This window comes from Exophiala spinifera, assembly GCF_000836115.1.
Source record: "Exophiala spinifera strain CBS 89968 unplaced genomic scaffold supercont1.4, whole genome shotgun sequence".
In the NCBI taxonomy this organism is placed as follows: Eukaryota; Fungi; Ascomycota; class Eurotiomycetes; order Chaetothyriales; family Herpotrichiellaceae; genus Exophiala; species Exophiala spinifera.
The window spans coordinates 1,122,377-1,136,387 of NW_015622516.1; the positions used below are offsets into that span (position 1 = coordinate 1,122,377).

Genomic DNA, 14,011 nt, shown 5'->3' on the forward strand with positions numbered 1-14,011 from the left:
CCTGATACTCCACTATCAACTAGTGAGTTGCAACCTCATGAAGGACAGGCCTCACCACAAGAGATCCACGTATATCAACAACGTGTTGGATCCATCTCATTTGCCTCATGCGCAACTAGGCCAGACGTCGCCTATGCTCACTCCAAACTAGCCCAATTCCTAGTCAACCCGTCGAGTGCGCACGCCAAGGCCGCGGATAGAGTGATTGCATATCTCTACCGCACGAAACACTTCTCCCTCACGTACAACAGTCAATCTGACCAACACTTCCTCTGCGCGTCGGACGCCTCCTTCGCCGACGACCCTGAGACTAGGAGAAGCTCCGATGGCTACATCCTGACGCTATTCGGAGGGCCCATTGACTGGAGGTCGGGGAAGCAAAAGACGGTCACAACGTCCTCCACCGAGGCTGAACTCCTTGCCCTCTCCAATGCGGCGAGCGAAATGATATGGTGGAAGAGAATGTTCGCTGACATCAATCTAGACCTCAAGGAGACCTCGCCCTTGCTCTCCGACAACTTGCAGACTATTCGACTGCTAACCAAGAACGAAAAGCTGTCTACAAGACTTCGTCATGTTGATATTCATCGGCATTGGCTTCGACAGGAGGTGCAACAAGGAAAGATCCACCTTGATTGGGCACCAACAAACGACATGATTGCCGACGGCCTCACGAAGGCCTTGCCTAGGCAAAAACACGAGGCTTTCATCAAGCAACTCAACCTCACTGACATCCAGGAAATGCTATCTTGATGTTTCCTCACCAACGACGACGGCATCATTTCCTGAGGGGGTGTGTTGAACAGGCTGAGTTGTGACGGTGTCATTACAACCCCCATACTCGCGCCGAACGCCTCCGAGGAACTCCGCCGCCTAGAACGCTCCTTATTGCGCATTTCGCAACACTCTTTTCATAACTATCGAGTCACTCATTGAACTATATCATGTTGACAGCAATATATAGGCCGGTCTATTGCCAATTATTACCAATTATCGGAGCGCTTGTTGCAACCATTAAGGTTCACAAGGAAAGGGCGACTTGCGGCCTGTGATGAGGCAACGAAAGAGGCCTCGACCGGACAGAGAATAGTCGCTCCTTTTGCCTATATATATCATAGTCCTTGACCTCATAGTTATTGAGGTCAGACTCGTCAATACATCCCATTTAACTCCCATTGTGTGAGCGTTGCACGATAGATAGTTTACCAGATAACAAAGATTGTGTACATTAACAATAAAGACATCTGTGTTGTTATTATATCATAGCTCGATGAAGTGTTGGATCAAAGCGAATACGCGCTCCTGTGATCCTGTGGTCGCATTCTTCGCGGACGGATATGTGCGGACCTTTGTACAGGCCCCCGAGGTCGGACTGAGATCCATTGTTGTACACAATTTGTGGGTGGATTCGGCGTCTGAAGACTGGAGATCCAAGCCCACAATCTTTGTGGGAAGAGCTTCGCCCTATGACAGGTGCGTAGTGGATGAACGATGGACTCATGGATTCTATCTATGTCACGGCGTATTATTAAGAATACGCTGGGCGATCTTCAATCTCCTATCGTATAGCCTCGGTAGAGAAGTCGATTGAGCAACATCCTCCACAATATCAGAGGAATGAAACCATTCCATCTCCTTTCCTCCAACTCTATCTCTCCATCAAGGTCATTTTCGAACTCGATAAAACCGTACCACTATCAGCATACGACTTACCTGACACGTCTCTCCTCAACTCACGTCGAAGCAATGGCAAACGAAGTCATCCTTTACGATATCCCTTCGAAACAGGGGACGTCGTGGAGCTTGAACCCGTGGAAGAGTAAGTTGTGATCCTGCCACCTGCTCTGACACACTCGCCTACATTCATTCACTTGGGACCGTGGACCGTGGACCGTGGACCGTGATGTTGCCCGTTTGCCTACTTGCTTGCGTTGAGTCATACCCGTGTACGTCTCGATCTTGACTAACCGTCCGCTTCGTTACATTATAGCAAGACTCTACCTCAACTACAAGAACATTCCCTACAAGACGGAATGGACGGCGTATCCTGACCTTGAGCCCAAGTTTGAAAAATTGTAAGTCGTGGTTTGGTGCTACAATAGTAGAAAGCTCTACTGGGCCCCTTTCGGGATGATTCACCGCCTCCGACTACTACTATCGGCCTCCCTGGCTAGGTACCGAATACCTACCTACCTATACTTTTTTTTTTTCAAACCTTTGACCTTGCTCGTTGTTTTCCTTGTTGTCTTCTACCTTGCTGGACCTCACGTGCCCTCCCCCTTCCTTTCCTCCGCGCCATCGCTAACCCAACACCTCGATCATCCCCAGTGGAATCCCTCCCAACGAGACAGGAACCAAGTATACTGCACCGACCGTCAAGATGCCCGACGGGTCCTACGTGGTGGACTCCCGCCGCATCGCCGAGGGCCTAGACCGCATCTACCCCGATCCGCCGCTGCACATCGAATCGAAATACCAGGCGCCCGTCGAGGCCGCGCTCGGCAACATCATGCGCTGCATCCGGTCCGTCTACATGCCCCTGGTGCCGAAGATGTTCCTCAACCCGCGCTGCCGTGACTACTTCGTCGCGACTCGCGAGAAGGTCGTCGGCATGCCGCTGGACGAGTTCGGCAAGACGGCCGACCACGACGTCAAAAGCGCCGAGCCGTACGTGCGTGAACTGTCGGCCTTGTTGACCGAGACCGACGGGCCATTCTTCGAGGGCAAGGCGCCGTGCTATGCCGATTTCGTTGTCGTTGCGTGGGTCAAGATGCTGAAAGGGTTGGGCGTCGAGGAGAAAATATACGCCTTGGAAGGTGGGGAGCAGCTGAAGAAGCAGTATGAAGCCGCCCAGGCGAGCGGGTGGTTTGATCGGGACAGCTACTGATGAGACTGCTCGGTAACCGTACGAGTGCTCTGTCCGGCCGTCTATCGGAGGACTAACTAGTCATACAGCATCATCCCTTGCTGTATCGATACGACTAGAACATGTGCCTGGAGTATCTACATGGTGCATACACCATCTCGAATATATACCCACACCTCGCGTTCACCCCACACAGAGCACAGCGTACACTCTACACATGTTGGTTTCTTTCAAGACAAAAGCATCAACTGAATGCATCAAGAGCGCAATTCACCATTTTTGAGTGATTGAAACTACCTATTTGCATTGCTCCGAAGTAAGATAGAACAAGCTATGTCAGTGGATGTACATACGTACATAGGTATCGTAGGGATGATTTGGGGCAAAAGTAAACGGCCCATAAAGAGAGAGATGCGAATTAATTGGCTTTCACCGTCCACGTGTAATGAATCACGCTCCTGCTCCAGGTAGCTGAATGACGACTTTTCCAAAATGCTTCTGCTGCCACTGGTACTCGTAGGCGTCAAGGGCGTTTTCAAACGAAAAGGTCTTTGGGTCCACGATGGGATGGATGTTGTTCGCTTCAATGGCTCTGTTCATGGCGTTCATCTGAAGCCTGGATCCGATAAGAATACCGCGGATGATGCAGCCTGCCGACAGCGCCGCCAGAGGGCTTGGATCGTCCGGGGACTTGGCACCGCCGAGGAACCCGATCACGGCGATGGTGCCTTCCAGCTTGACAGCCTTGAGGGACTGTTGGATGGTGCCGGAGCCGCCGACCTCGATGACAAAGTCGACGCCTGCCTTCCCTGGAGACAGTCTCTTGGCCGTCTCACCCCAGTTCGGATCTTCCTTGTAGTTGATCACGATGTCAGCGCCGAGCTGTTTGAGACGCTTGGCCTTGTCCGCCGACGACGTCGTCGCAATGACGGTCGCACCGGCCGCTTTGGCGAACTGGATGGCTGAAAGAGACACGCCGCCCGTTCCCTGTGTCAGCACCACTTGGCCTGGCTGCAACGCCTTGGACTCGAGACCGTACAGGGCATTCCACGCTGTGAGTGGCGCGCAGCTCAATGTGCTGGTCTCTGTCGGTGTCAGGTTCGACGGGGCCGGGACGAGACCCGACTCCGGGAAAACAGCATAGTGGGTCAGTGTGCCGTCAACGGATCCGCCGAGGGTGGTTTGCATATACTCCTCCGTGACTGGACCGGCTTGATGTGCTTGTATGAACACTGTGGCTACGTTGTCGTCCTTTTGGAATTGGGTCACTTTGGGTCCGACGGCCAGAACACGACCAGCGCCGTCCGAGCATGCAACAACCGGGACATTCTGCGGGAGTGGATACAAGCCCTATGATGAGAAGTTAGTATCAACTCTCGAGCATGAGAATGGTCGTAGATTCCAATATCCTGAGAAGGGTCAGGACAAACCTTTGGTATAATTAGGTCTCGGTAGTTCAGTGAAACGGCCTGGATCTGTACCAGACAGTCGTGGTCTCCCAGCGGTGGGAGTGGCCTGTCCTTTTCGAGTTTCATGTTGCTAAAATCACCCGAATCCTTGGTGCTGAGGATGATCCAGGCATCGGTCTTCTTGGGGAGAGACATGGCTGCAGGACTGAAATTTGGAGGTAGGCTTGGAAGATGCTTATTTCAGTGGATCGGAGGAGAGCTTGCTCGAGTTCCCTCAGCGATGGTCCTTCCTCTATGGTGTTCAAGAGTTTCCGTCCCTAGTCTAAGATATGTTCGTAAAGGCGAAGCCAGAGAGACGGTTCTTGTGCTAGAGAGGTGTTTTGAAATCATTGTAGAATCGAGGCTGGGCTGCTTATGTTTATATATTTGAGATGCCGGATAGTTATCCCTAGGCTCTGAGACTTGATCTGCAGATGGATGTCTCGATTGAGTACAGGAGCATTCGGTTCGAGGTTTCGGAGAACGAATTCCACCAAGGGATGTACCCAATTCTCTGATTGCTTACGTTAAATCAGAATTATGACCCCAACTTCCGGGCCGGAAACCCAGTGGGACTTTTGGAGACATTATTTTTGCAATCTGATTCGAAAAGAGAGAGTGTCCCACCGCATACCTGCGAGTAGTTTACATACTCGACAGACGTGGTTCACTCAGGTTGCATTGTAAATCATCCATCGTCAAGTGTCGTGAAATTTGAAGCCAGGACTAAGTAATAGGTGGGGGAGATACAGTACCGAGTACGAGTACGAGGTAAGGATACCAGTTTCACTAGTCGACATATCACACCCTTGTCCTTCGGGAAACTTATCCGAGTAGGACGGCATGAGGCCAAGTCCAAAACAGGAGATCATGACATGCTGTTTGATTGTTGATGTACATAGCGTATTGCGTGTGAACCCCAACAAGGCATACACAGGCTGTTTCGCGAACAACGCGGGCCAACATCAAGCTTGTTGCAAGACTGCTTTGTCCAGAGACCTTAGAGGAATCGTTAACTGACAGCAACAAACTACAATGAGTCGACAAAATCGAGACTTCTAATTTACACCCTTTGTCGCCATGGATGTTGCGTCGGCCGTCCAGAACTACATCTCCAAGATCGCTGGCCCTGGCGAAGGTGCCGCGGCCACGCAGAGTCAGAAGCTGAAGATTCTCCTACTGGACCCTGCGACTGTGTCCATAGTCTCGACGGCCATCACGCAGTCTGCCCTCCTCAAACACGAAGTCTTCCTCATCGACCGACTCGACAATGCATCGCGCGAGCGCATGCGCCACCTCAGATGTCTCTGCTTCGTCCGGCCATCACCAGACTCGATACAGCTGCTCATTGACGAGTTACGAGATCCCAAGTATGGAGAGTACAACATCTACTTCAGTAACATCATAAAAAAGTCCTCCCTGGAGAGGCTAGCAGAGGCGGATGACCATGAGGTCGTCAAGGCCGTGCAGGAGTACTTTGCGGACTATATCGTGATCAACCCAGACCTGATGTCTTTGAACCTTGGATTCCCAAGGCAACGCTTATGGAGCCATAGTCCAGATATATGGAACACGGACGCACTGCAAAGGACGACGGAAGGCGTGATTGCGTTGCTGCTCTCGCTCAAGAAGCATCCTCTGATCCGCTACGAGAAGAATAGTCTCATGGCAAAGAAACTGGCCACTGAGATCCGATACCAAATGACGCAAGAAGAACAGCTGTTCGATTTCCGCAAAACAGACACATCACCTATCCTGCTTATCCTCGACCGAAGAGATGACCCGATTACCCCTCTACTTACGCAGTGGACCTATCAAGCGCAGGTCCACGAACTATTAGGCATAAACAACGGCAGAGTTGATCTCAGCCATGTTCCTGATGTACGGCCGGAACTACGAGAGATCGTGCTCTCGCAGGACCAAGACCCCTTCTTCAAGAAGAACATGTACCAAAACTTCGGCGACCTAGGTGGAAACATCAAGGAATATGTCGACCAATACCAAACGCGGACAAAGTCCAATGCCCAAATCGAATCAATAGCCGATATGAAGCGCTTCGTAGAGGACTATCCCGAATTCCGCAAATTATCTGGGAACGTATCGAAACACGTAACCCTAGTCAGCGAACTCAGTCGGCGTGTGTCAGCGGACCTGCTGCTGGACGTCTCGGAGCTCGAACAGAGCCTCGTCTGCAACGACAACCACAATAACGATCTGCGAACTCTTCAACAACACATTCAGAACCCCAGCATCCCCGCCGATAATAAGATCCGTCTCGTGGCACTGTACGCCATCAGACACGAACGTAACCCGAACAACGCTCTGCCCGTACTACTCGATCTCCTCACCACCGTCGCCGACATCTCTCCGCACAAGTTGTCCATCATACCCAAACTCCTCGCATACCACCACAGTCTCCAGCCCGCACCTGTGGCCGGCGGATTCACAGACCTGTTCGAGTCTGCTTCTTCGCCCTTCAGCCAGTTCCGGCGCAACCTCAACCTCAAGGGCGTTGAGAACGTGTACACGCAGCACTCGCCCCGTCTGGAAAACACACTTCAGAACCTGATCAAGGGGAGGCTGAAGGAGCTGCAGTACCCCTTCCTGGAAGGCCACACGCGCGACAAGCCTCAGGACATTGTCGTTTTCATGATCGGAGGCGTGACGTACGAAGAGGCCAAGATGGTGGCCCAAGTCAACGCATCAGTCCCCGGTGTACGAGTCGTGCTTGGAGGGACATGCGTGCATAATTCAGCCACGTTTCTTGAAGAAGTCGACGATGCTGTGGGAAGTTGGCCTGATCAAGGTCCAACGACGGCGCAGGGGAGGTTGGGAAGAGCTGTGGGGAGATGACGCCTGCACCTTTGACTGCCCGTACAATTCTAGGTTGTGCAATATAGGTACTCTCAGTCGTTGTTAGTACAAGTACTGAGGCAGGCGGCCAATCTAATTATGCGAGTCTTCAATAATGATGAGTCAAGTGGACGAAATAATGAAAAATCACGATGCCATGATGAAAGCGTTTCCCCTTTAGTTGCTTGTGCTACTTCTTGTGTTCTCGCGCCGTATCGTGCCGTTCGCCTGTCTTCAAACCACTCTATGATAGAATTGCCAGTAGTTGCTTTTAGGCATGCAATTGACGCCCAGGAGGTTTTTTCCCGAAGCTGATGCTTAAAGCCCCACCGTAGTGCCCATATACCTCTACAAACATTTCATGAAGCTGACATAAAACTTTCTCTCAAAAAGACAAAATCGGTCCATTATGAGCGGACCGGGTCTCAACGCCACTGACCGACTCAAGCTGTGACCTTTGCACTGTATTTGGCAGCGGCAGCATCGAAAAGTGCACTCTTCTCCTCTAGATCTTTCAACAACACGTGCCCTTGATCCCGCTCTCGTAACTGTTCGATCAGTCCCTTTACCACATCGTCCTTCTTGCCCATGACGCTCGCCAGTACGATGCTATTCGCGATGGCCTGGACATCGGCCCCGTCGCTGCTCACAGCCTGTTGTAACGCGACTTCGGCCTCCTCTAGCCGTCCGAGATGCAACTCGGCAATAGCCTGACACAAAAGTGCGGTCGGAGAGGTGTTCCCTGGGGCACTGGCGAGTTCTTCATATACGTAAAATGCCGACTGGTATTTCTCGCTGCCTCCTGCGCGAAGGTTCGTCCATGACTCGGCGAGGTTGATCAGGAGGCTGTCATTAGCCCAGCGCTTTGCACCCTGCACTTCTTTGACGGCCAGATCGGTCCTGTTCTGGGAGAGGCGGATCTGCACGAGCAAGCCAACGGCTTCGAGACTTCCTTGGTGTTTTGATAGAAGATCGATTGCGGTTGCATATTCGCCGGCGGATGCAAGGACTGTCCCGGCGCAGACTTGAACTACCGGGTCTTCGGCGGTGGATGCGTCTGTTGCCAGTTCTGTCGCGGCCTCGACATCGTTCTGGGCGAGAGCCAATAACGCGCGGGACGAAGGAGAGCTGGATGCTTTGGGTTTCAATTCGGATATGACGGACGAAGAGTCGCCCAGGGCGATTTGAGCCCGGTATTTGAGTGTTTGAGCAACAGCCTGGTTCGCAGGAGAGAGAGCAGAGGTGTCAAAGTCCAGTACTGTTTGGTAGGCGTGGGTGTAGAAGGCTGTTGTTATGTTGAGGAGTTCTAGGTCAGACGCATTAGTCGGGAATTGACCAAGTCACAAAGGGAGCGATCCAGGACTCACCACCCTCGCCGGAGAAAGGGTCCATCTTGAGGACGTAGGGGGATTGTGCAGGTCAGCGACTTGGTCTGAAACTGAACAGAACTGGGTGAGGTCGGTTGTGTTGTCTTCACAATTGCACGTGTAGACACCGGCGACAAGTGTCCCCTTCAATGCCGCAGTAGGGCATCGCCACTAAGGCGGCAGGTGCGGCGAGGCTGAGACTCTCCGCATCGAAATCGCGACAACGATCGACCACGAGGAGACTGGACGAAGCACGTCTCATTCTCGTCCGACGACAACAGAATCATTCATATCTCCTGAATCTATCCCTCACTATTCACGCAGCGACGAACACCTTCGCCGTCTAGTCCTGCCTCCTTCGAGCCGTCGGATTGCGGCAAGCACTGAGATCACACTTTCAGCCCGTATCAATCATGCCTCGGGGTGCACGCTTCAGCTTCACCTACAACAGCATAGTCCTGGACTACAAAGCCATCCAGACACGCAAGGCAATGAGCCGAGTCAAAACCAACTACCACCTCTTCCTTAAGAACCAGCCACCCGCGCCACAGTTCAAGACACAGGACCTTGGTCCATCAAGAAAGTGGGAGGTGCCTAGGATGAGGAACCTTGAAGAGTGACGATGGCGAAATGTCATAGAATTGTAAAACAGAAACAGCATGGTGTCTGGCGTTTGGTCGGAGTTTTTATCTTTGGCATTGACATGACTGAATTCAACTTCAACACTATGTACGAGAATCCCAGCTCTACACCATATTCACAATTTTCAAGACTCTCAATACACTCTCATGGAACCAGGCCCTCATTTCAAGTACAGTTACTCCTTCAGCGGCACCGTGGTCACAAACAAGCTCTTCGAGAATGACTCGGGATACCGTTCGCCATGAACTTCCGCTGCAGTGATTGCCTTTCTGATCTTCTCGTTGTCTTCGGGCGTGATCTTCACCTTCAAGGCTCCCATGTTTTCATCGAAATTCTTGATCTTTGTCGTACCGGGGATCGGAATGATATCATCCCCTTGAGCCATCAGGAATGCCAGGATCAGTTGTGCAGGAGTGCAACCCTTGTCATCAGCCAGTGCCTTGATATCTTCGACCAGCTTCAAGTTCTTGGGGAAATTTTCCTCGTTGAATCTCGGCGCGAGTCTGCGGAAATCTCCTTCTTCGAGATCGTTGCGGCTCTTGATGGAACCCGTCAAGAAGCCTCGTCCGAGAGGTGAGTATGCCACGACCGCAACGCCGAGTTCTCTAGCAGTCTGAAGCAAGTTGTATTGCGGGTCCTCGATTTCCAGCGAGAAAGGACTGTACTCCATCTGCACGGCGTCAATGTGAACAATCTTGCACGCCCTTCTCAGCGACTCCGCAGAGCACTCGCTCATGCCCAGATACTTGACCTTGCCAGCGTCTTTGAGCTCCTTCATGGCCTTGACAGTGATCTCGACGGGCTGCTTGGCGTCCAATCGATGGGCGTAGTACAAGTCGATATAATCCACGCCGAGCCTCTGGAGGGAGCGGTCGCATGCCTGACGGACGTATTCCGGCTCGTTGTGAACTTCTCTCAGGCCGGTGGCGGGATTAACGTAGTTGGCGAACTTTGTGGCTAGGAAGATGGTCTCACGTTTTCCAGGGTTGCGCTTGAACCATCGACCCAGCAAGTCTTCGTTATCCCCATATATGTCGGCGCTGTCCCAGAAACGTTCGCCAGACTCGTAGACGTGGTCAAGCAGGGCGTAGCGTTCTTCATCGGGCTTCGTTGCACCGTAGAACGCAGACAGGCCCATCGCACCGAAGCCCAGGGCGGTCACTTCAGGGCCATTTTTGCCGAGTTTGCGAGTAGGAAGCTGAGGAGCCATGTTGGAATGCTTATGGTTCCTGCTTTAGTACCTAGGGAGTGGTGGGCACTAGGTATTGAGGTGGCTGTGGTCGTGATTGTTTGCTGAGAATGCACGACCTTTGAACTGATAGACGATGGGCTTTTATTTATATACCCTTTCTCGTGCGGAGTCAATTCTTGCTCGAACATTCGTATTGCGTACTCGTAGAGCAAGCTCGAGCTGTGGCAAAGGCATTCTGGATCCCCCCTCGGAGTTAAGATGATGTCAAGGCTAAATGTTCGACACCGGGCTTGAGGAGGCGGCCGCACAAGCCGCAACACCAGATGTCTATCATCGAACAACTGTCCCGCAGCAGGTAAGTCCAGTAGGTGTCTTAAGAGCAGCCTCATTATCAAGTGAGATGTTTCTTCTCGTGCCGTAGCATGTCTGCTACAATGAATTGTCAGGTGATGATTGCTCTAACTGACCCCTCCTTGTACGTGCCAACATCGCCAACCGCTTGCTCGCAATGCCTCGGTCCCGTGCTTGATCTTGGAGTCATGAACAGTACATATTGGCAGCTATCATCGTCTACCAAGGCTGCTGAATCACATTCAAGAAGAACGAGCCTACGATATGAGCGCAATGGCGTCATATCCGCCATCGCATCAACTCGCTCGTCTCGTCGGGCCCAGTCTTGCCGCGATATCTCTCACCGAACACCTGAATGCTCACATATGGTCCAACAACACGCCGGCGGTCATCGCTCTCAACGGCTCTATACTATTTATCTCAGGACTGGCCATCTTACAACGACACAACTTCTGGAGCCGGGATTGGAGACTCCTCCTCACGCTAGTCGGCTGGAGTAGCCTCTGCCTTGGTTTGATGCGCATGGCCATCCCAGAACGTGTTCTCAAGCGAGTACGCTCAGCCGGTCCAAGGGAGATTCGAATTGTATCGAGCGTCACTGCCGCCGTAGGAGGCGTGTTGACCTTGTTTGGGTACTTCCCATGGCTGACTCATTGTGAAGACCTTGGAAGGTAACCAACCACTGCTACACCACGGGTGATATACCACCAGATACAGGAACTCACACCTTGGTCATCTGAACAGGCTCTATATCTCCTCGCCCTGTCCGAACCTCCCTCTCCTCCCAACGACAGTCATAACCTCATGACGTACGAAACACTCGCAACCCTCGTTCTGACACGTCCACCGGTCCCTGTCAGTGAAGGGATTCCCTTGCCTGTGTTGATATATCCTGTCTATAAACGGTGCCCGAGTCGTCGCCGTGCGCGCACTTGCTGTCTTTTACTTCGGGCCAGGAATGCCCGTGTCCATCAGCTGAGGCATGAATGGATACGGATGGTTGCTTCGATACTTGGGTTGAGTGAACTTTGGTTTTCACAATCCAAGCACAACATTACGTACACAGAAACTGTATATTGAAACTCAGCATCTGTCGTGACTGAGTGGTTTCTTGTCATTATATTCCGCAGAGGGCCCTGGCTGTCTTCTCCTTGCTACGAGCATGAAGCACACGAAGATCATGACCTTTACTGGTCGGTCAAAGAGTAATCCGCGGCAAGCCAGAAATCATCCTGGTTTCCAGCGTCGCTCCCATATCTTGGGTACGAATGCCACTGATGCTGCGGTGTAACACTCAAACCTCAAACCACGTAATGCAAATAGTGAAAACGTATCCATATTCTAGCGTCGACAACGCAAACTGTTGACGTGGTTTCGATGCGGAACAAGGCTGAATGACATATTGTAGGCGGGCCGTTGTTATCGATAAGAGATCGTTGACTTGGATACCTTCCTCGAGGAATAATTATTTCCGACGACAACCGAATGAGTAATTTCTTGTCTCCTCGAACGTTTCCGCTCGCAACTTCGTCAACCGTCAGTTGTCTGGAGAATTTCCCCCGTATGATGGCGGGTGACTGTAGGAGGATAACACCATGCTGAACACGTACTCTCCGCAGTTATGGCTCTCGCTCAGACCGTCGTCGGCGTTGTCGTCACAAATCGCAACCCTTCTTGCCAAACCACGACCATTGTTCGCGGCTGCGACAAGGCATTCCCACCACGATGCTGGTGCTGGTGCTGGTGCTGCGGGCGCGGCCAACAACGACCGACCTAGTCCCACGATAGCCATCATTGGGTCTGGGCCTGCGGGCTTCTACACTGCGCACAAGGTGATGCGAGAACTCAAGGGGACCAAAATAGACATGTACGAACAGCTACCTGTGCCGTTCGGTCTGGTCAGGTTCGGAGTGGCACCAGATCACCCAGAGGTAAAGGTTCGCAGAATCTTGCATTCCACTCTCATGGGAGACTACCTACCTACCCATCCACCCACCTACCTACCTGCATGCCTACTGACGACCACCCATAGAATGTCCAAGACACGTTCCAGGACATTGCCGCGTCTCCTGACTACAACTTCATCGGCAACGTGAACCTCGGGCACGACCTGCCTCTTCCATTGCTCGCGAAACACTACGACGCGATCGTGTTCGCGTACGGTGCGTCGCAGGATCGCAAGATAGGACTAGAAGGCGAAGACAAACCGCACATATACTCCGCGCGGGCCTTTGTAGGGTGGTACAACGGCCTTCCCGAGTACCGCGATTTGAACCCGGACTTGACAGCCGGCGACACGGCCGTGGTCGTCGGACAGGGGAACGTGGCGCTGGACGTCGCAAGGACGCTGCTGAGCAAGCTCGACCAGCTGAAGAAGACGGACATGACGGAATACGCGCTCGACACGCTATCTCGGAGCACCATCAGGCACGTCCACGTCGTCGGCCGGCGGGGGCCCATGCAGGCGGCGTTCACGATCAAGGAAGTCAGAGAGCTACTGCAGCTTGACGACGTCAGTTTCGAACCGATCCCCGAGAGGCTCTTCCCACAGGACCTGAAGAGCCTGCCCCGTCCCAAGAGAAGGCTAATGGAGCTTCTGAAGAAGGGAAGCAGCCAGAAGCCCGGAGCCACGAAATCGTGGTCGTTGGACTTCCTCCTCTCTCCGAAATCGCTGTCCTGGTCGTCTTCGGAACCCGACAAGCTCGAAGGAGTCGTCTTTTCCAAGACGAAACTCGCAGATCCCGACTCGCCCGACTCCAAAGTCACGAACACGGACGAAACACGGCTTGTCCCCACGTCGACGCTGTTCAGGTCGATAGGGTACAAAGCCGAAGCCATACCCGGCATGCGAGAGATCGGGGCCGACTTTGACGAGCAGAGGGGAACCATTCGACACGACGGTTCCGGCAGGGTGCTGGCTCTCGGTGAGTCACAAAACGTCGCCGAGCAAAAGGCGAGCTTGTACTGCGCTGGCTGGGTCAAGCGTGGACCTACCGGTGTCATCGCCAGTACCATGACGGACGCCTTCGAGACCGCCGAGGCCATCGTCCAAGACTGGAAGAAGGCGTTCGGGTCAGACCACGTCCCTCCCCGACCCAGTCGCGCAGGCTGGAAGGGTGTGCAAGCAGATGCCGAGGCGCAAAAGCTACCTCTTCGACCTGTCCATTGGTCCAGGTGGCAGAAGATTGACGCCGCAGAGAAATCCGTCGGTGCAGCTCACGGGAAACCGAGAGAGAAATTCGGTAGTGTCGATGAGATGCTCAAAGTCTCCAAAGAGTGATAACTTGACGCT

The 14,011-nt window shown here is 52.8% G+C and overlaps 7 protein-coding genes across 7 annotated transcripts; 4 read left to right on the top strand and 3 right to left on the bottom strand.

Annotated features, from left to right (window-relative positions):
• Positions 1-1,746: 1,746 nt before the first annotated feature.
• On the top strand, positions 1,747-2,887 carry PV08_05604 (uncharacterized protein; the record flags this gene model as incomplete). The annotated part of the gene is made up of 3 exons (XM_016379945.1): positions 1,747-1,819; positions 1,991-2,075; positions 2,329-2,887. 3 exons carry the CDS (start codon positions 1,747-1,749, stop codon positions 2,885-2,887), a joined length of 717 nt encoding a protein of 238 aa, XP_016235772.1.
• A 429-nt stretch (positions 2,888-3,316) lies between these two features.
• Positions 3,317-4,470, bottom strand: PV08_05605 (uncharacterized protein; the record flags this gene model as incomplete). The annotated part of the gene is made up of 2 exons (XM_016379946.1): positions 3,317-4,216; positions 4,297-4,470. The coding sequence occupies 2 exons, from the start codon at positions 4,468-4,470 to the stop codon at positions 3,317-3,319; spliced, it is 1,074 nt and encodes a 357-aa protein (XP_016235773.1).
• A 924-nt stretch (positions 4,471-5,394) lies between these two features.
• On the top strand, positions 5,395-7,167 carry PV08_05606 (uncharacterized protein; the record flags this gene model as incomplete). Its single annotated transcript, XM_016379947.1, has 1 exon — positions 5,395-7,167. The coding sequence occupies one exon, from the start codon at positions 5,395-5,397 to the stop codon at positions 7,165-7,167; it is 1,773 nt and encodes a 590-aa protein (XP_016235774.1).
• Positions 7,168-7,610: 443 nt separating this feature from the next.
• PV08_05607 (uncharacterized protein) lies at positions 7,611-8,559 on the bottom strand (the record flags this gene model as incomplete). The annotated part of the gene is made up of 2 exons (XM_016379948.1): positions 7,611-8,473; positions 8,535-8,559. 2 exons carry the CDS (start codon positions 8,557-8,559, stop codon positions 7,611-7,613), a joined length of 888 nt encoding a protein of 295 aa, XP_016235775.1.
• A 388-nt stretch (positions 8,560-8,947) lies between these two features.
• PV08_05608 (uncharacterized protein) lies at positions 8,948-9,154 on the top strand (the record flags this gene model as incomplete). The annotated part of the gene is made up of 1 exon (XM_016379949.1): positions 8,948-9,154. The coding sequence occupies one exon, from the start codon at positions 8,948-8,950 to the stop codon at positions 9,152-9,154; it is 207 nt and encodes a 68-aa protein (XP_016235776.1).
• Positions 9,155-9,351: 197 nt separating this feature from the next.
• PV08_05609 (uncharacterized protein) lies at positions 9,352-10,386 on the bottom strand (the record flags this gene model as incomplete). Its single annotated transcript, XM_016379950.1, has 1 exon — positions 9,352-10,386. The coding sequence occupies one exon, from the start codon at positions 10,384-10,386 to the stop codon at positions 9,352-9,354; it is 1,035 nt and encodes a 344-aa protein (XP_016235777.1).
• A 1,928-nt stretch (positions 10,387-12,314) lies between these two features.
• PV08_05610 (uncharacterized protein) lies at positions 12,315-13,999 on the top strand (the record flags this gene model as incomplete). Its single annotated transcript, XM_016379951.1, has 2 exons — positions 12,315-12,650; positions 12,752-13,999. The coding sequence occupies 2 exons, from the start codon at positions 12,315-12,317 to the stop codon at positions 13,997-13,999; spliced, it is 1,584 nt and encodes a 527-aa protein (XP_016235778.1).
• Between the last annotated feature and the right edge of the window lie 12 nt (positions 14,000-14,011).